This window comes from Anopheles coluzzii, chromosome 2 (genome assembly GCF_943734685.1).
Source record: "Anopheles coluzzii chromosome 2, AcolN3, whole genome shotgun sequence".
Taxonomy (NCBI): Eukaryota; Metazoa; Arthropoda; class Insecta; order Diptera; family Culicidae; genus Anopheles; species Anopheles coluzzii.
In genome coordinates, this window is record NC_064670.1 from 28082947 (window position 1) to 28102412 (window position 19466).

At 47.4% G+C, this 19466-nt stretch overlaps 3 protein-coding genes across 9 annotated transcripts in view; 1 reads left to right on the forward strand and 2 right to left on the reverse strand.

The window, feature by feature from the left end:
* Nucleotides 1-1905: 1905 nt before the first annotated feature.
* LOC120950887 (uncharacterized) lies at nt 1906-2343 on the reverse strand. The gene has a single exon (XM_040369281.2). The coding sequence runs from the start codon at nt 2337-2339 to the stop codon at nt 1965-1967; it is 375 nt and encodes a 124-aa protein (XP_040225215.2). The 5' UTR covers nt 2340-2343; the 3' UTR covers nt 1906-1964.
* A 98-nt stretch (nt 2344-2441) lies between these two features.
* On the reverse strand, nt 2442-6530 carry LOC120950888 (NPC intracellular cholesterol transporter 2 homolog a). Of its 2 annotated transcripts, none has more exons than XM_040369282.2 (4): nt 6387-6530; nt 3207-3361; nt 2989-3105; nt 2442-2904 (listed from the first exon to the last, which is right to left on the reverse strand). In XM_040369282.2, the coding sequence occupies exons 2-4, from the start codon at nt 3301-3303 to the stop codon at nt 2618-2620; spliced, it is 501 nt and encodes a 166-aa protein (XP_040225216.1). In that variant the 5' UTR covers nt 3304-3361; nt 6387-6530; the 3' UTR covers nt 2442-2617. The 2 variants fall into 2 exon arrangements, with proteins under 2 accessions (XP_040225216.1, XP_040225217.1); XM_040369283.2 differs by lacking the exon at nt 6387-6530 and adding an exon at nt 4446-4657.
* Nucleotides 6531-8057: 1527 nt separating this feature from the next.
* The window catches only part of LOC120950886 (sodium/potassium-transporting ATPase subunit alpha), a 65003-nt gene continuing 53594 nt past the window's right edge, over nt 8058-19466 (forward strand). For 3 of the 6 annotated variants that reach the window (XM_040369271.2, XM_040369273.2, XM_040369274.2), the window contains exon 1: nt 8530-8674. In XM_040369271.2, coding sequence (XP_040225205.2) covers nt 8651-8674 — 24 coding nt within the window. In that variant the 5' untranslated portion in view covers nt 8530-8650. The other 3 variants (XM_040369272.2, XM_040369277.2, XM_049606793.1) reach the window with 2 other exon arrangements.

Genomic DNA, 19466 nt, shown 5'->3' on the forward strand with positions numbered 1-19466 from the left:
TCATAATGCTCATCGTCTGCAACCAAGAATAAGCAATAGTGCATTGACGGTAAAGGAACTTGTTGATGCTAAAAAGCGACTTGTAAAACTTGTGCAAGCTGAAGAATTTACCAACGATCTTCATAAAATCCACAAAGGGATTCCTGTTGCACGAAGTTCAACGTTGAAACTTTTAAACCCGTTTATAGATAATGAGGGAATAATCCGCGTTGGTGGCCGGCTCAGAAATTCTGATTTGAATTATAATATTAAGCATCAAATAGTTCTTCCTGGATTCCATCCATTTACTCAACTCCTCATCATGGACAAACATGTAAAAGCAATGCATGGAGGAATATCATCAACTCTTAACGCAGTTCGAGATGAGATTTGGCCAATCAATGGAAAAAGAGCTGTACGTAAGGTCATACGAAATTGTTTTCGATGTTGTAGAGCAAATCCAAAACCTATAATTCAACCTGAAGGGCAACTACCAGCAGAACGTGTTACAGTTAACGAGGTGTTCAGTTCTACGGGTCTAGATTATTGTGGACCTTTGTATTTGAGGCCAACACACCGCAAGGCCGCACCAAATAAGTGCTACATTTGTGTATTTGTCTGCATGAGTACGAAAGCAGTACATTTGGAATTAGTCGGAGATTTGAGCACAAATTCGTTTCTGATGGCACTTGATCGCTTTGTTTATCGGCGGGGTAAACCAAAGCACATTTATTCAGACAATGGTACCAATTTTATTGGTGCCAAAAATGAACTTCATCAGATCTACAAAATGCTGTTCAACGATTCTGCAGATAGCAAAATAGCAAAACATTTGGCAAAGGAAGAGATACAATGGCATTTGATACCCCCACGCGCCCCAAATTTCGGAGGCCTTTGGGAAGCGGCGGTGAAGGTAGCCAAAACCCATTTGATTCGTCAACTAGGATCATCGCGTTTATCATCGGAGGAAATGACTACTGTTTTAGTAAAAATAGAAGGTTGCATGAACTCGCGACCATTAGTTCCGCTTTCTGAAGATCCCAATGATTTGACGGCATTAACTCCAGCGCACTTTCTCATTACAAACAATTTGAAGGTTATTCTCGAACCTGACTTGAAAGAGGTGCCTATGAATCGTCTGGGAAGATACCAACTCCTTCAGCGGTACACGCAAAACTTCTGGATGCACTGGAAACAGGATTATCTGAAAAATCTTACTGTTTTGCATCGGTCAGCTAAGCAATCTAAGCAATTATCAGTCGGAGATATAGTTATTCTGAAGGATGAGCAGCTTCCAGCAGTTCAATGGCCATTGGCACGTGTCGTCGAAATACACCCTGGAGCTGATGGAATTTCCCGAGTTGCAACACTTCGTACGGCATCCGGTATTGTGAAACGAGCAGTATCTAAAATCTGTCCGTTAGAATGTAGTAATCAAAGAATGGATTGAAAACTGAGTCTTTCAAGGTGGCCGGTATGTTCGATCTCAAATGACCTGCGGTTCTACCACAGTGCCGGATTATGGCAGCTGACGTTTTGTCATTCTTGTGGGTCTAGGGAGCTACCGCTGTGAAAGGGGAACCGCCTTGTTGTTGCACTTGTCACGAGCCGAAAAAGCGAAGCACGCATAAATGGTGTGAATAAAAAGAAGTGAACTTACTTGCCAACAAAGAACAACCGACTGATTATTTCGTGTAAAAAAAAAGTAAAAATATCACAACGTAGGGACTTTCACGGAACAGTACTGCTGGGCTGGCATCGGGCATGTACCCACGTCCGGTAAGTTTGTCACGTTACGGTAGAACTCCCGATAGTCTCGGTAGGTTGTGTTGAAAAAGGTGCAAACGTGCTGCTGCGGTAGACGGAATGGCGATCGTATAAACTGATTGTTTCCCAGCGTGCTGTACGAAAGTGACACGCTGAACTGAAAGTGCCAATAAATAGTTCCAGTTGTTAAAAACCTGCATTCAAAGCCTAAGGTATATTCAGCTAGAAATACTACTCACAGCGTAGTCGTCATCCATATCACGGTACAGCTCGAACGTTCCGTCGAACACGGTCAGCGTGCGGTTGTACTTTCGTATGCGTAGGTTTGCCGCATCGATCAGATCGGTTCCATTGTTCTGCTGAAATCGTTCGTACATTACATGAACCGGTGCGGTGTGTAGTTCGCCGATCGCCAGTGTTAGGAACAAAAGGGCAAACAGATTGTCGGTATGAACCGTGACGCACAATGAATGGAACATGTTGTCTCTGCAAGCAGGTCTCACTGCAACTGTTTCCAACCTGTCGTTGGTTGTCAGTATTGTATGCGATTTGGATCGTAGATCGAACGCACGAAACCATTTCATAATGAGCATGCATGTTGATAATCTAATATTGTAATGCTGTAATCATATTCCGAACTTGTATATTACATAAATAACTTTCAATGTCATCACATGAGTGGATTAAAAAAATACTTTTCCTTTTTGTAAAAATTAATCACCCTTTACTGCGTGCGGTTTCGTCTTCGTCATAACCCAACAGCTCACGCTAACCTATACACCTATCACTCGGAAAGCTACCCGAAAAGATCGGACCAGCAGCATGCTATTCACTGACGCTTGCGCGTTACTCCGAGCCCGCAGCCCGCAGCTCACACAATCTTAGCCGGCACCTCGAAGCATGTGATCGATCGGCCACTCTTCGTCTGCAGCTCCCAGTGGATGGTCATGCTCGGGATCTTCGGGTAGATTTCGAGCACATCGAAGCTACGCTTGTACACTACCGGCACGCCGGCCTTCAGTGGGCACTCGAGTTTGGTTTCGCCGTCCTCCGCGAACAGATACGGGCAGGCGGACGTACCGTCGACACCCACGAACGGCAACGGTAGGCCAACGATCTTCGCGAACACGGTCGTACTAAGGCTCTTTACATCTTCCGCTGTGCGGGGTAAGGAAAAGCACAATACTCGATTAGTAACGCTGGACGCGCTGGTCGCGCACCGCACCGTGCGTCATTACTTACTCGGCGTGAACTTCTGGTTGATGCTAACGGTCGTGCGGCGCTTCAATCGGCAGGGCCCTTTCTCGCAGTTGCTAATGTCAACGGTGTTCTGCTCGATCGGCACCAGGCTACGGGTGGCTGCAATGAAACCAATGGAAAGGGAAAACCAAATGTCAATTCCTGCGCACCCGACGCACCACGATAGACTGCAACGGGCGGTCAGGTGACGAAACGCTTACCTCCGCACGATTCCACCACGGTAGCGTGCGCGAAACCGTTCAGGCTGCACACCACGGCAAAGGTGGCGACGACAACGAGGGTAGGGAATGACTTCATGTTGGGTGGTGGAGTATAGGATGCACTCTCGGTAGCCACTCGAATCGTGGGATAAAATCTGCGGGAAGTGGGAAAAAATCAATACAAATCGAGTTTAACTTCTCAACTCAGCACAGGTGCATAAGTCCGGGAAGCATCATTTTCCGCGGGCCGACCTGTAGGCTGTATATTGTGCAATTTAGCTATTTAATTTCCCTGGCTGTAAACCATTACAGTAACAAGCTACTAAAGGGCATCCAGGCGAGTGAGAGGTATATCGATAATTAGAGCTGGCTGTACGGGCGCTACGGACCCGGTTCCAAGTTCGATGTTCGATGGTAGATGCTTAGAAATCAGCTCACTACCACATACACACACATACAGATATCGGTACTTTTCCGTTCGAGCCGATAACATGCCAAACAGGTTAGTGCACGGTCAATAATGCAAAAAGGCTGGGTGTAGCAGCTTTACGATACACCGCGAGATGAACGATCGAGAGGCACGAAGCAATTAAATCGCTGATGCAGCAAACCGTTAATATACAAACGTATGAATTATGCATCTTCTTTCCTAGAAATCCTGTTGAGTGAAGGTACAATTCAAAGAGCGATCACAATAGGGATATTCTGTCTATGTAACTCTAGGATGCAATTTCGATCTCTGTGTGACAATTGGTTTTTGATTTGATTGAGCGTTTTAAGCTAATTTAGTTAGTTGCATTTAGCTACTTTAATAATTAATTTATTCGAACGCAGCAAAACAGTTGCTGAAGGTTTGGAAAGGTCTTGAAGAGTCTTACGGTCTAGCTTCCCACGAACAACTACCTTGTCCATGTTGTGCGAATAAACAATAAGCATACAAGCGTCGTTTGACCTACACCGCTTGCTCTCTTCTTTCTTCCCGCCCTGTGCCAAAACAAATCATCCCTACACCGAGCCAAAGTGGCCTTGGGTACCCCAAAAAAGATGACATAATAACGCAACGGAACGGCAGCAGTAGCAGCAGCACGCTAACTCGTCACTCGTCATCCCAAACAATCGCTTGTATGCGGCGAGGTGGCTGCAGTGGCGGCTAGGTGAAGGGCGCACAATTTCGCTGTCATCAGCGTAACATTCAGCACCATCAAAGCACCAACCCCAAACGCACTTGTGAACACTTACGTTACGGCTTGTTGGTGAAGCTTTTTTTTGCGTTTCTATTCTTCGCTTTTGCACAATTTCACTTTCACACGCGATGCGATTTGGCTGATGCGGTAGAAGAAAAAAAAAACGGGCGAGAAGCTCTCAGAAATTCGCGGGACGAAGCACCAAAATTCAGGACTCTCCTCACCGGTAGACTGTACGACTGCGAATGATCGTTCTGGCGGTGTGAAAAGCGCGTTTTAAATTTATAACGATCGCCGCCCGCCGACGATCGTCCGACACGCACATAAAGGCACGACGCCCGTTGGAAGGGTTGGCGAAGAGGCGACCCCCTGCAGTGGCAGTGTGTTGTCGATCAGCACGAAAGGGTGTGCGTGTTTGTGTGTGTGTGTGTGTGTGTGTGTGCAGAGAAGGGAAGAGAGGAGATGATAGGAGGGAAGGTCGTCCTAAGCTTTGCTGCGTGCTGTGTCCCGCCCGTACGTGAGCGGAACGTTGATGGTGGATTATTCTTCCCAATTCCTGACCGACCGACACGATCAACTTCCGTACGGGCGCTTGGGGAGGGCTATGCAATCAGACACAGACTGGTGCATAATTCAAAGAAACGCCACAGGAGTAGGAGAAGCATGATCGCACCAGCGAATGCATACCATGATCGATCGTCCCTGTCCCTGTCCCGTGGATGCTGAGGGTTATTGTTTCCATTGTGAGGTTGGCTGCGTTCGGTGCTCAAATGGCTAATCCTCTGGTATATGGGACGTGTTGCGGGCAAGAAGTTACGTCTCCTAAATTAAAGCCATCGAAACACCCTAAGCAATCGATAAGACGGTAAAGAATGTTTTTTTTTTCTGTTTGCCTCCAAAATCCTTGACAGCTCAGCACTGCCGGCCACAGGTTGTTGCCCGGGTTTATCTCACCCAAGCAAACGGACCGATGTGCATAATGAGGCAACTCACATGCTCTGTCTGTGACTTGATTATTCCATTTGGAGCGTAAACAACGGCCATAGCAATGCTGCGCGACGGCACCGTCTTAAGAAGCGCAATTTTTGAACGATAAAAAAAAAACATACACCAACATATCCAACCTTGAGCTAGCTCGCGGATAAATAAATAATGAACGGGCGGCAATGGGGACGGGCCGATTCTTGCTCAAAAAGCTTTTACCTCACGCACCACGGCTTGGCAAATTCAACCGACCGAATCACAGCACTTGTTGCCGGATGCGTTGCCCTCGCTGGTCAGGCAATTGGTGAGCGCAAATAAAATATGGAAAGCCAAACAAATGCCTCGACTTGGACACTTCCTGTCCTGGCAGTGATACAAGCTAAGGTCTAACAGGTGAAACAGTTTCGTCAAGCAAGAAGACAGTTGTTAGAAACTATGTTCCTTGTCTTGCTCGTGCTCTTTGTGCGCTGAATGATCAGTTTCACACGTGAGCATACCATGAGATCACCTCCCACCTTTGCTGACTGGTCATTACAGGGGGGGGGGGGGGGGGGGGGCTAAAGGGCACGGATAATTATCTTAGGTTTGTTGCGCATTCGATCAACTGAGTGCGTAGATCGCCTTTTGCAAATGTATATGCAACGAGCGGAAAACAATTCTAAAATCGCTAGGAAGTACTCTGCAGACAACTCCAGAAGTCGCACACACAAACACTCCGAAAACGATGTACTACGTGAAGAGAATAGTTAGCCAACTTCCAGTCTCATTTTACCGTAATGGTGCTCATTAGTATGGATCGTGTACAGCGCGAACGTCCAGTGAACTTGAGACGTATTAACACTTCCCCGTTAAATCGATTCCGAATGGCACGCTGCATACGCCCGTCCATCCACTCCGTAGTACAGTAGAGTGGAACACTTTCTTTGCCACGGCAAGATGGGAATGAAATGCTCGAAATCGCATCCAACACACCCCCCAAAAACAGCCCACTCCAGCAAAATTGTACACTTACGCTCGACGCAGAACACGATGAAGTCGCACGACGAAACCTTGCACTCGACGACGCTGTCCGATGGCTACTGAAGGCTTCCGAGGTTCGGGCTCGAAAACTCTAGACGCTTAGTAGCTTGTGGCCGGTTCGGTTGGTACGGTCGGTTCGGTTTTTCCCCACTCCTCCCACAGACGAGAAAGCCTTGCGTTAAATGTTTACATCCACCGTGCCCTGCTCACCTTTCCCTTCCCCTCGTAGAAACTGACCGGGCTAACCGGACCCGGAGTTCCTTGTTTGGTGTGTCGGGTCGGGGCCACACACTCTCTCTCCAGTCCCGGTCGCTGAGCGTTCTCGTATCTCGCTATCGGCCCCTTGTACGTATGCGGGCAGACGCTCAAGGTAAGCGACTCACCGATTTGCGTAGAAAACGCACTCCAAACGGTATGAAACTAGCAACTAGTGTTTGCGCACCAGCATAAGGCAGTGATGGTGTGCGCATCTTCGATTTGCGTCCGGAAATGAACTGGCGGTGTTACACCTCCAAGCTGGAATGTTTCTCGGCTTCCTTCTTCTGGTGCGTTTGGCGGTCAGATGTAGCTCTGATGCAATAAAAAAAAGGTGTTAACGTTTTGCCTGGTCATCTGTTGCTGCTGCTTCTACTAGCAGTCAATGCGTGAAGGAGTCGGGTCTTTCCGGCATACGCGACCTTCGATTCGATGCATCTGCACTCGGAAGAGTGAACATAATCGCTTGTAGTGTCTCCCATGTACTAGATGTTACTTTGTTTAGTAGCTAACAAGGCGGCAAAATGTTCGTAAATGGTTTACGGCAGCTAAGAAAGTTGAGTATATGTTCTGTGTGATAATTGATTTGTTTTAACAGGTTCAAAGTTTCAACACACATTTTGTTGCTTTGTGAAGTGTTTCGTTATGCATCGCAAATTGGCACAGTGTCAATATGAAGAAATATGCTTCAACCACTTATTCTGTTCAAGAAAAGGGGTAGAACAGAATTAATAATTTAAAGTTATTTAATGACATTACTTTTCCGATCTTATTTTCTAATACTTTTTTTTGCTGGTTTTTAGTATTCATGTTTACGTTATTCGATAAAAATAAATCAAAACTCTTTTTATACTTATTTGAAAAAGTAAACTTGCCTCAAATTAGTTTGTCGTTTTGAAATTTCAGAATAAATACTATTTTCCAACATTCAAAAACAATTGAAAACTAATTTAATTAAAAATATTTGTAGAAATCTCTTTAGAAAGAAATCTTTTTTAAAATACATATGCACATATTTGGAAACCGTTATTTTGAATCAGTTTGAATTCACCGAGATGTTTTCGACAGCAGTCAGCCCTTCGGAAACGTTCGTGAGCTGCGTTTATGAGCTAGCGAGTTGAGTTCTTGAATGAAATTGTTCTTATTTCTCCCAAGGTGCTTACAATTTGCTGCGAGTCTTGAATTTCCCCTGTTTTTTTAGCATGGTGCAACAATTTTGCAAAAAATGAATATTTTTAATTTTTAAATTAAATTTTACTCCAACATTAACACTTAAACTGACAGCGATATGCGAGAAATATAAAAAGAAAAAACCACTTGCCACAATATTTGTCACGCAGCTACCAGCGCACACCCATGCTCTATTCACCTTCGGCCCAGTGTCGGACATGACAGCACCTTTCCTTCGCACAGTTTGGTCGCTCGTGTTGTTAGATTTTTAAGTCGTCTGGGTCTGGTCGGGGAAAACAGGTGAAAATCCAACTGGCGATCGAAAAGCGAAAGTGCGTACCGTAACAAGGAAAAGCGAAACACCTCACCAGTGTAGACACGGGGCAGCGGGCCTTCCCAGTTCCCTCCGTCCGTTCGTCCGTTCGGTACCATTGAACGGGTGCGGGGCACCATCGTCTCCCCTTTTCCATTCTGTGTGTGTGTGTGCGCGCGCGCTCGATAGCGCGTGTGTGTGTGTGTTTGTTCTCGGTAGCGCGTGCCCGTGTGTGTCGGTGGGTGTTTTCCCAGTGCTTGAACGCGTGAAGGACATCATCTGAGCCGTTCGTGGGGGGCTTAAAACACAAGGGCGCCCGTGTCCTTTTGCATCGAAACTCGTTGGTGCAACCAGCCAGCCAGCCAGCCAGCCAGCGGAGAGAAGGTGAGCAACAAACAAGAGGCGAGCGAGGTACCGAATCTTCTCGTGTGCGTGCGTGTGTCAGTCGCTAACGCAAAGGGCGGGTCAGAGAGAGGGAGCCCAGGGCAAGACGTGCCGAGCGATTGGCGTCAAGAAGCATGGCGCGGTCAATGGATGAAGAGGTAAGTGGTTGCTTTTTTTAACTGTCCCTTTGCCGTGAGCTGTACGGAGTGTCCATCTTTCCTGTCGGAAGTACAATCGGAGAGAGCCTTACTATAAACGGTGGAGCCTTCGCGGGATGGTAAGAAAAGTACGATGGAGACTCACTCCTCAATCCGCGTTCCACGATTAGAACTGCGTTGCGGGACGAGAGATGACGGGCAGACAACAGAGCGCAAATCTTGTTGACCTTCCCCTGTGGCCTACTGTGCCTACGAGGGGGCCCGCAGTTGATTGGTTGCAGCGGTGCCGTGGAGGGTTGTACGGATGAGCTGGGTAAGCGAAAGAAGAAGGTAGAAGGTCAGGACAGGACAGCCATCCCGCGCCATGGCACCCCATGACGGACCAACATACACGACACTGCAGTGTCGTCGTCGTCGGGTTATGTGACTCTTCTCTCTGCGCAGCATCGCACAGGCATGCTATGATTATTTCCAACCACCTATCCGTTACTAATGTTGGTATGAAGCAGCGAACAAAAAAAAACACACACTCATACACTATACCACTGTATGCAAGGCACCCTCTAATTGACGGAGGTGTTAACAAAAAAGTTGCTTACCATCGCGATACGTGCGGGGTTACGGTGTCTCGATTAGAAAACTCGATCCGCGCCGATCGCACGGGGCCCACACCCAGCGCAAGAGAGAGAGGCTACGCCCATGTCCGCGACACGCGCTTCATGTGCTTTTGTCAGCGAGCGCGCGCGTGTGTGTGTGTGCGCGTGAATGGTGTCGTTAGAGCACGAATACATAATGTTTTCTAACGTCGCGTGGTGTACCGGGTTAAGGGAAACACAACCCGCTCTATGGCGTGGAGGGCGATCGCGCCCTGCCATTGCCGCTACCGATTCCCGGACTCAAACTGTTCGGGGCCTGTTCGCGCACATATTGAGCAAACATATTAGGTGACACACCCGAACGCTGGGCATATCAGCAAAGGGGTCGCCTGCCGTCTGCTGACCGTTAATGAATCGGGTGGCGGCGGCGGCGGCCGGGCTGTCCAATTAGCCGCCGCATTAACCCTCCCAAGACCTTCGTTGTGAATGAACGGCGTTGCCCCACCCGTGCAATGGTAGCAGCGATTAATGCACGCTGCTTGACGTTCTTTTCCATTTTCCTATGCCTACTGCGATGCGTAAAGTGCATTTGTTTTGGTGCGCCATGTTGCCCTCTGGCGAGGCACAGGTGTTATTGGTGTACCACGGCAGCGGTACTGCTGCCGTTCGCTGCTGGTAGTTGTTCTATCCACGCGTTTCGTTATCGTCGCCATTCCCCGGTAGTGCAAATGGTGCCTTATTGAGGTAGTCCCGGGTTTTGATGCTTGAAAAGTGACACACACAAAAAAAAACTTCACGAAACCGTGTCATGCTCGCAGTACCGGCGACCACCGGGCACCACACACAACAAACACACACACCTGATACGGTGTTATCTGATAATTTACGAACCACATGGTAGGCGCCTTCTCGCCCTAATTCTCAGGCTGTCAAAAGGCGGACACATTTTTGTGGCATCTAAATAAACCCTTTCCCTTTGTACAGTGGTTGAGTTGCTTTTGGTTTACCTAACAAGAGTTTAAAATCATCCATAGTTCCGTCAGCGAAGATTCACGTACAATTAGGGTTCGCTCCAAATGATTCTATGTGACGTTATACCTTTCCCTCTCATGCTCAGTGCGCCCGTGCGCCTATCAGCAAAAACACCACGCATGAATCATCCTTTTCTACCATCATTTTTAGCACGCGGTCGGTAAATTTCCAGAATGAACCAGATCCGGATGCGGCGGCATGGCCTGATGGACGGACGGTTGCCGTGCACGGTTGAACTCGTACACACACACTGGTCGGAGTAGTGAAATTGAATTAATTTAAAAAAAAAAATGTACTTTTTGTTATTTTTTAGAGCCTATCATCAATGCCACAGAGTTGCGTCACGCGGAAGGCGGATCAACCAGTGAGATAGATCGGATTGTTTTCCACGCATGCAAGACAATAAAACGTGCAATCCGCACCACAATACGAAATGCACCGCATCGCACGTGTCCGAGATCGGTTGCTACACACTGTGTGCGTGTGTACACGAGTGTGCGAGCCGAAGGTTCATGTTGCAGTAACAAACGTAATCACCACCACCACATACACAACGCACACAGCTAAGCGGCCGTATTTGACACATTGCGAACCGCGAAAGAGCTCTGCTGCGGGTGCGGCGTCTGCGCATTCTTACAAAAACACACACTCTGCTCTACTCCGTTTGGGGTTCCGCAGGCCCACCAACACCACCGCCAATGCCAGTGTGCAATGCTTCAATCGATACCATTCATTTTTGCTGGGGTTGGTTTGCTGCACGATCCGGATTGAACTGCTGCTTCGGCCGGCAGTGGCGAGATGTCAACCCCTTGAGGACGATCGATGTAACGCGGCGCTGCTGCTATGAGATAATCAGACCCTTGTTTTGGTGGCTTTAACAGTTGCAGCGACAATAATGTAATGAAATCTTGCTGTCGATTACACTGTTTGGGAGGGCGGAAGGAGGAAGAGATTCTCTGGTGCGATGTGTACGTGCACGCAAACTAGGCTGTGGTATAATTATGCTAGCAATTACAAATAGAGATAATGCTCCGATCGTAACGAAGCAACAAAAAAAGCAGGAATAGGACACAACAACATTTTGGTTTTTGCATTTCAGTCGGGATTTTGCAATTCAAACAATCCTGAACGTCAGTAATTTAAGTTGTATCTATACGCAACAGCAATTATAATGGTAATCAGTGGCATGTTGTATCCTTTTCCTCAGGCTCTTCCACCGAGAAGGTTCTCTCTTCACTTCTCACACCAACGGCACTGCTAAACGCAACAACAACAGCAGCAGCTTCTCCGTGTACTGGCTGACATTGACCATGAGGGGAGTTCTGTTTTTTATTACTATTTCTTTGTCGTTCGTCGAAATGCATTCGCGCTTTGACATTGAGCAAAGAGAAATCGTATGTTTGCCGTTTTTTGTTTCGCCCCTTCGCCTGGAATCTTCCAAAAAATAGCATTAAGGTCGCGCAATTTGTTGGCATGGCTCTCTCTCTCTGTCTGTCGGGTGGTGGTGAACTTATGAACCCTGAATGCTGTTCATACAATTCTACAATCCACACAAACAGCAGTGGAGCATTTAATCGAATGTTTTTTCGTTTATATCTATAACACCGTTCCACACTTTAAAACCCCGTTTGAAATTCTCGTCCCTACCGGTGATGATGATGGTGCCCATTTGTATGGCATGGTGTTTGGCACGTGACCGAAATGCTGGGTGGACAAAATATCCCCCATTATTGCCAACCTACTGCTCTGTCGTTGTGTGCGTGTGTGTGTGTGTGTTGTTTGTTTCACCGATTGGCCATCATAAATATTTATCTCGCAGCAAAACAAAAAGAAACCCCACTTTTTCATGATCGATGAGGGTATTAACACAAACTTGATCTTTGTTTTTTGTTTCGCTGGATCATCGGGTAATTTTGCTCTCCCGCTTCCTTCGAGTCGGTCCTACCATATCCCCCTGGTTGTTGTCCCACCGTTTGGAAAAAGAAGGTATTAGAAGACACAATAGCAAACGGTGCAGCAGTGTTTGGGCCAGCAGCAGCAGCAGACCGGCCGGTGGGAAGGATGAGGCGCGAACACGAGAGAGTTCGAAAGCACCGAACGCAAATCGTCGGTGTGCCGGGTGGGGATTTTACACGCAAATATAAATGAGTGGTGCGAAATTGAAATAATCCCCTGCGTCGTAGCGCGATGACTTACGGGAGGAGGTGAGAAGCGGTGCTCTGGGTATGTAAACGATCGCAAAACCAGTTCCAACCGGCAGCAACGGAGACACACGACGCGACCGGGGAAACCGTGTGTTAATGGTGGTGCGGTGTGAGTGCAAAGGCGACGGCTCGGGAACTGGCCGTGGCTGGCCAAACCCGGCGCTTACCTGTTGAGTGTGGTTTTTTGAACCAAACCCAATGGGGAGGGAATACGTACAAGGGAGTAGGAACCGGTCTTCTACCTAGCAACTGGCTCCGCCGTGGCTCCTATCCACACATCTTCCCTGCGCTTCGCTGTCAAAGCTCTCCGCTCGCCGGTTTCCATTTTTGTCAGATCGGGCGCACGGGCTGATGCAAAATAATCGCCAACTCTGGAATAATCTCGGCAGGGAAAGATGGCAATGCGTTGTTGTTATTTTTTATCTGAACTAGACACATATACACACACAGACCGGTACCGGAATGGTAATTCATCTGTCAGTTTTATCGGCCTCTGGAAAGCGATTGGCCTAGAGATCGGAAGGAAATGAGAAATGACAGCGTTTGAAACAATTGACGCATCCATGGAGGATTCAAATTATTCATCAAATATTTATGAAATGTGTTTGTGTGTTCTTCGCTCACAATCACGAGCACCTGATTGTAGATAATGGGGTTTTGCCGCCTGCACCTTTGAACAATCAATCAAGCTCCAATATGCTCATGCTCATTAACGATTACATACGATTGACGGTGTCGTCGAGATCAACGTGCTAGCGTTGTTTATTCGCGCCGCTCATAATGCACTGTACGCGCTCTGGCCCCCACAATGCATTGTCACAATGCGACAACGGGGGAGGGGGGGTGGGCGTAGGAAGGCGCGATGCATCACACCAAACCGAATGCTACGTGTTTTATGTGCTTAAAGTTTAAAACTCGCCTAAAAAAACATGCTTGACCGCGCTTACCTTCTCTCTCTCTCTCTCATCGCCGCACGCAATGACACGAAATTACAGCCGTTGGGCTGGCGCCTCCTTCGTCCCCCACCGAACTTCTGTTTTCATGATGCGCAAGGGGTTCGCGCAAAACTTATTCGCGATAGAAGCGCGCTAGCCAGCTCTAGGTTGTGGTGTGCGCGTTCGCAGTTTGCAGGCGCGGCGCCGTCTTAGTGCGCGCACGTTTGATAGCTTTTATTTAGGTCACTTTTGCCAGAGCGCGAGCGAGCCGTTTGTCTCTATGTGTGCGTGTGTAGGTGTTGTTGAGCTCCGGGGAAGCGGGGAAGTGCTGGTGGGGTAGATGAAGGGTTGCCGTCGTCGGAGTAAAGAACGCTCAAGGTTCAGCGTACAAGTCTGTCTCTGTTCATCGAATCAAACCCCTCTCTACCAGCGAAACCACCTGCCGCCATAGTCACCCTTTTGCATAAACATACATACTCACTAAAACACACACACACACACGCATGCAGTTAGAAATGAAACCGATTAGATTGCTCGCTATGCGCGATTGTTTTCGATTGAAGCGCGTCAAAGAGACGAGCGCGCTGTGCGTGTGCGGGCACGTAGTGTGCGCTTCGCGCACCGAACAACAGATGGCGCTAGTGGCACGTGCAGGAACTGTTGCGTATTTTCTGTTTTGCATCTCGAGCTCGGTTTTAAAACTAAACAAATGTGTCAACTGATTTTATCTTTGAATCAACCTTTACTATAAACATTTATGTACATTTCGCGTTATTGCCAGGGCGATGGTAGTTTACCACTTCTAGTTTTTTTTTTAATTTTAATGATGCTGGTAAATCCCTAAACTCTACTAGAGAACATTACCAGGTTTGCATTTAATTAGACGTATTGTAAACTGCACTTCACTGGACACCACAATACATGTAAAACCCATTTGTCGGGGGTTTTTGTGTGCTTCTCATCACTCTTACTCTGTGTTTATACTGCATCGCTCATGGTGAAGGGTCGCGATATGTTTGTTTGCTGTGTTCTGCAGCGAACGTATTTTTCCAATTTAGTGACAGCAAATATGAAACTATTGGTCACTGATTACTCACTGAGAGGCACTTGAAAAAACAAATCGAGTTGGGAGAGAGAGTAAATGACAATTCCAGAACAGTGCATCAGATGATTGTTTTGTAAACAACTTGACATCAGGGGTATTTAGATGCATGTTTCCGTCTGCTCGAACAGGAATAGTTTCGTTTTATTATTCGTAATGCTGTTTTGAGCGCCAGAACCGATCTGCAATTGATTTTTTCGTAGTTGTCCTTGCATGCAGCTACCTATGCAGCGGGCACCTGTTTGTCATATTATGTTACATTCTTTTGCCATTTATAACCCCAAAATCAAGGGATATTGGGTGTGCTAGTTGTCCGTCCTTTGCTCTGTTACCATGGAGGCACACAGCGGACAGATAGTGGAAATACGCAATCGAATCCAAGCGTTGATGATGATATTGCATTATTGAGGAACAGAAAGGGGACATAAACCAAACATGCAATCATAAGTTAGCAGCAAAGCCGCACGAGACACGTTGCCAGATAGGGGACGATCGACCTACAGAAGCAGAACGACAGCAAGCCAAGGCAAATGTAAGTCAAAATTCCACTCGTGAAGGTCGTTTTCGATGATCGCTTGCTAAAAAACATACAACTGAAGTCTTACAATTAATATGTCCATAGGTGTACCTGAAATGAGCGAACGTCCAAGCTCTAGAGCCGATCGGACCATACCGATCCATCCATAGTGCCACGCGGCAATGGGTGACGTTTCGCATCACACGAGCGGGATGCATCCGTGCATAGGACGAAGTCGTCGATTGTTTGATGTTTCACTTTACACTTTAGTAACACCAATGTGTGTGTGTTTTTCTACTTCTTCTTCTTACCCGTTGACTACCTTTCGTTAAGTTTGGCAAAGGTGATAACGTAAACAACATGACGTTTTGCTATCGATGATGACAGGCGATGATGACGTCCGACGCCGTGCGAGATTTCGTTCGTTTGTGCGAGTCTCCAATGAATGTGCCCAAAAGTTTGAGAACAGCAGCAGCAAAGTAGAGAGGAGGGGTCTTCAAGATCGTCACAAAATCAGACAGACACACACACACACATTTGTCACACGTTTTATGTGTGCAGTGTACCTGGTCGCAAAACGCATCCCGCAGTTGAAGGTGTCAGCTTGGGGGTTTTGGTGCTGTGTTTGGCGGTTTGTTTCTATGTGCCCTGCTGGTGCAATGCAATGCTAGAGCTCACTCTTTCGCTCACTCTTATCCCTTTACCATCAGGAGTAGAGTGTGTCATAACGATCTAGTGGAGCTATAAATAATGTACCGTCATTTTTGTGCCATTTGGGACACACACACACTCACACATGGACGGGTGAGGATGAAAATTATAAAAAAAACAAGTCACCAATCACTGAACTAGCCCTCGGCGGGAAAGGGTTCGGTTTTTAATACGATTAATATAAAATGTCAATCATATAATATTAATATCTTTACTAATGTCTGTTCCCTGCCTCTCCCGTGCGCCATTAAAACAACGTTGAGTCGATTTTTTGTGCTACAAAGCGGCGTGTGTGTATGTGTGTGTTTGTTTGGTAGTCGTCCCCTGTGCGTGGTTGCCGCGCGGACACGGTTGGAATTGAACGGGTTTCACAACCGGTGCCAAAACACCGTTCCTGTGTGTGATGACGCGTTTCAGTCGCGTGATGATCGTGATGTTAGCGCGCGCGGCCCTGTTGATTGGGTCATTGGGCAGAGTGTGCGTTCCAAGAACGCTCGGGGAGGTGTGGGAGGTGCTATGCTGTGCGGCCCTCCCCATCTGGAGGGTGGTGGTGGTGGTGGTGGTGGCATTTCAGTGAAGAAAGATCATATTTCCCGCGGCCTGTTCCGTCGATCGCCCGTCATCGGCATCATCTGCCTGATGAAGAAACCCTTTCCTTCTAAATGAGTTCATGTGACGTTTTATCTCTTCACCTTTTTTTCTCTCTCTCACACTCTCTCCACCGATCCGATCCGGTGCGTTGTTGAAGGTTATGGTAGTAAATCGTGCAGAAATGCCAATTTTGTTATGTGTGTGATAGTAGATGGGTGTAATCGTATTGGGAACGAAAACGTTTTTCGCTAACGAGATAAAGAAAGAAGCATTAGAAATCTATTCGGTACGCAGTTAGATACCGGTCGGTCCGGTCAGTGGTATCAAAAATTGATAAGATTCTGAGGCAGTGGCATGGTACGAAATCGCAAGAAATTGAGCAAAATTTAATACTGGGAAATACTATTTCACCTATGCGTAAGGGTTAATGTTGTATGTTTTACACAGCTTTAACGAAAGCATTGGGATTTTGTTTGATGGTCGCCTTTATTCGATGTGCTCTTACAATTAAACTTTCCACATCACTGCCTTACAGCAGCATTTACAGAGCTAGCGATTGGACAATAAAGCGGTATAGGAAATAACGTTCCGAAGATAGGGATCGAAATTCATCAGAAAATGATACAGATAGAGTAGAAAAAGCTCGAAGATAGGTGCTATTTCTGTACACCACTGCAAAAATAGTAAAAAAAAAACGAAGCTGAAGCCCTGCTGCATCAGCCAGTCTCATGATTGATCGATTTGGAACCGGCGTTCTCTAACAGCCAACACAAAAACAGGTTCCCCTTCCCATGACGAAGTAGGGGGATTTTTCGTTTTATTTTTTTTTTTGGTTTGCTCTGACAAACACCGTCAGTGTCACCTAAACGATTAGAAAAAGGTAGCGAATCGAGCAACATTCCCCTTGCTCCTCCTTGCTCTGATAACAGAGATAATGTGCAAATGATAGCATATCGATAAGGATAATTTTCGGTGTTGTTTGACATGCTGTTAGGGTTTTTTGGACGATCATGTCGTATTTTGGGAGCTGTCGGGAGCGGCCAACATTTTTTTAAAGCTGCCATACTCTTCTTGCTTGTTTTTAGTTCGAAGAATCAATGCACGCGCGTTATCAGCGTGTTGTCACCCTCCCGGAAGAGGGGTTTCGACCGGCAAACACCACCCGCAACCTACAACTGACCCGGTTGCAGCCGGTTCTCGTGTTCGATCGGAATGTAATGTAGATAGTATCGTTGGTCTCTGCCAAATTTTGGGTTGTGTTGTGTCGCTTTCTGCGAAGAAAGTTCTGCCTGGGGATGAAACATCCGCCACCACTTCCGGTAGTATATCTTATGTAACAGACAGAGCTCGCAATATCGATCGCACTTTCATAGGGATGGGACGAAGGAGAGGGATTCTCTACGGCGCTGAAATATCCAAAAACGGAACTCGCCAAATGGATGGATGCATGGCATGAAGCGTTTTTGGCATGAATTTTTGTCACAAAGAAAATGGAGGCGTTTTGGAAAAGAGTCCCCACCTCGTCGTCGTCTCAACTACCACCGTCAGCTGTCCTTAGCATGTTCGCGCTGCTTGGATTAATTTTAGTTTTGCACCGTACTGGCAATCCATTCGATCCGAACTGTGTGCACACACACACAAACACACAGCTATGCACACTGTCGGAGTTGCTGCTGGGATGATGGGGGGTTTTGAGTTTTCCTCACTATTCTACCCGGCGGAAAAAAAGGAAAAAGCAAACATTGCAAAAATCCATACAAAGAGATGACGTCATCACTGGGCTGTGTAGGGACACCGGTGCCTTTCTTCGTGTGTGGGGTAGTGGTGTACCCTTTGGAGTACATGCGACTCCGGCCAATTCCGAGCTACTAGTTCCGCCCGGAGTTGGAGTCGTCCGGTGTCGTTCGGAGTTCCGGATTCGCAAGGAGTCTTTTGATGTCGGAGTCCTCCGGAAGTCGTCCAGAGTTGTCCGGAGTTGTCCGGAGACGCTCGGAGTCGTTTGGAGCCGGAGTCGTCCGGAGTCGGCAGGAGTCGACCGGAATCAAAGTCATTTGGAGTCGTCTAAAATCCATTGGATACGACCGGAATCAGTTGGAATCAACAGGAGCCGACTCGGGTGACTCCGCTCGATCCCGAACAACTCTGGATGACTTCGGACGACTTTGGTGAATTCCGGACGAATTCGGGCAATTCCGGACGACTCCGGACGACTCCGGTCGACTTCGGACGACTCCGGACAACTCCGGACAACTCCGGACAACTCCGGACGACTTCGGATAATGCTGGGCAGATCTACCTTCCGGAGTCGGTTCCGCGATTATCGGAGTCGGATCGGAGTCGATTCCGGATTTTTGCCAACTTTACCCATCACTAGTGTGAGGGGGTGCGGTTCAGTGAGGGGATGCACAAAACGTGTGGACGGGAAATTGCACTGTTTGCCAACGGGCGGTGCCCTAGCGGCCCTGGACGTTGGACGTCCATTGGAATTAAGAATATTATTCTGCATTCTAATGAACCTGCTGGTGGTACGCTACAGCAAAAAACGCTGCGCCGACAGTGAAAACGATTGACAGTGTGGAACGTGAGGCTCCATTTGCACTAGTTGATTATTTTCTACCCTCCCATGAGCTTAGGAGAGGGCACGAACCGCGAACGAGGCGACGTGATCGTGATGCATTTCATTTTAACAAACAAACAAGAAAACACATCAATTATTTCGATCAAAATTTTACCATTTTAGCATTACTTTGTGCTTATATTGTTTTTCCTCTTCCAAAACATCAAATCTGTACCTGCAAAAGTACTCCAAAAGCGTACAGTTTTCAGCCCTCCCCGGGCAGAACCTTGCGGGGAACCGTCGGCTCGCTCGCCATTTTATTCTATTAGGTCGATCGATTTTTCCTGCTTTTTTTCTCCGTTGCACTCCAAACAAGGTAAAACCAAGCGTTTGCAACCGGGAGGAGCTGAGTTTCGGCACGCGCGGCGACAGACCGGTGGCAGGCCGAGAAGAACCTGCCGACCGGTCTCCGGCGTGTAGCTCATGCCGTACACTGCCCCCACCCACCCGCGTTACGTAAAGGCCGGGTGGCTCCACCGATTGTGTG

Excerpts from the sequence above, each read along its gene's own strand:
- LOC120950887 (XM_040369281.2), bottom strand. The coding sequence starts at position 2,339 with ATGCTCATTATGAAATGGTTTCGTGCGTTCGATCTACGATCCAAATCG.
- LOC120950888 (XM_040369282.2), bottom strand. The coding sequence starts at position 3,303 with ATGAAGTCATTCCCTACCCTCGTTGTCGTCGCCACCTTTGCCGTGGTG. Across the intron at positions 3,106-3,206 it reads CGTGGTGGAATCGTGCGGAG|CCACCCGTAGCCTGGTGCCG; the intron begins GTAAGCGTTTCG and ends GTTTCATTGCAG. Across the intron at positions 2,905-2,988 it reads CAACCAGAAGTTCACGCCGA|CGGAAGATGTAAAGAGCCTT; the intron begins GTAAGTAATGAC and ends TACCCCGCACAG.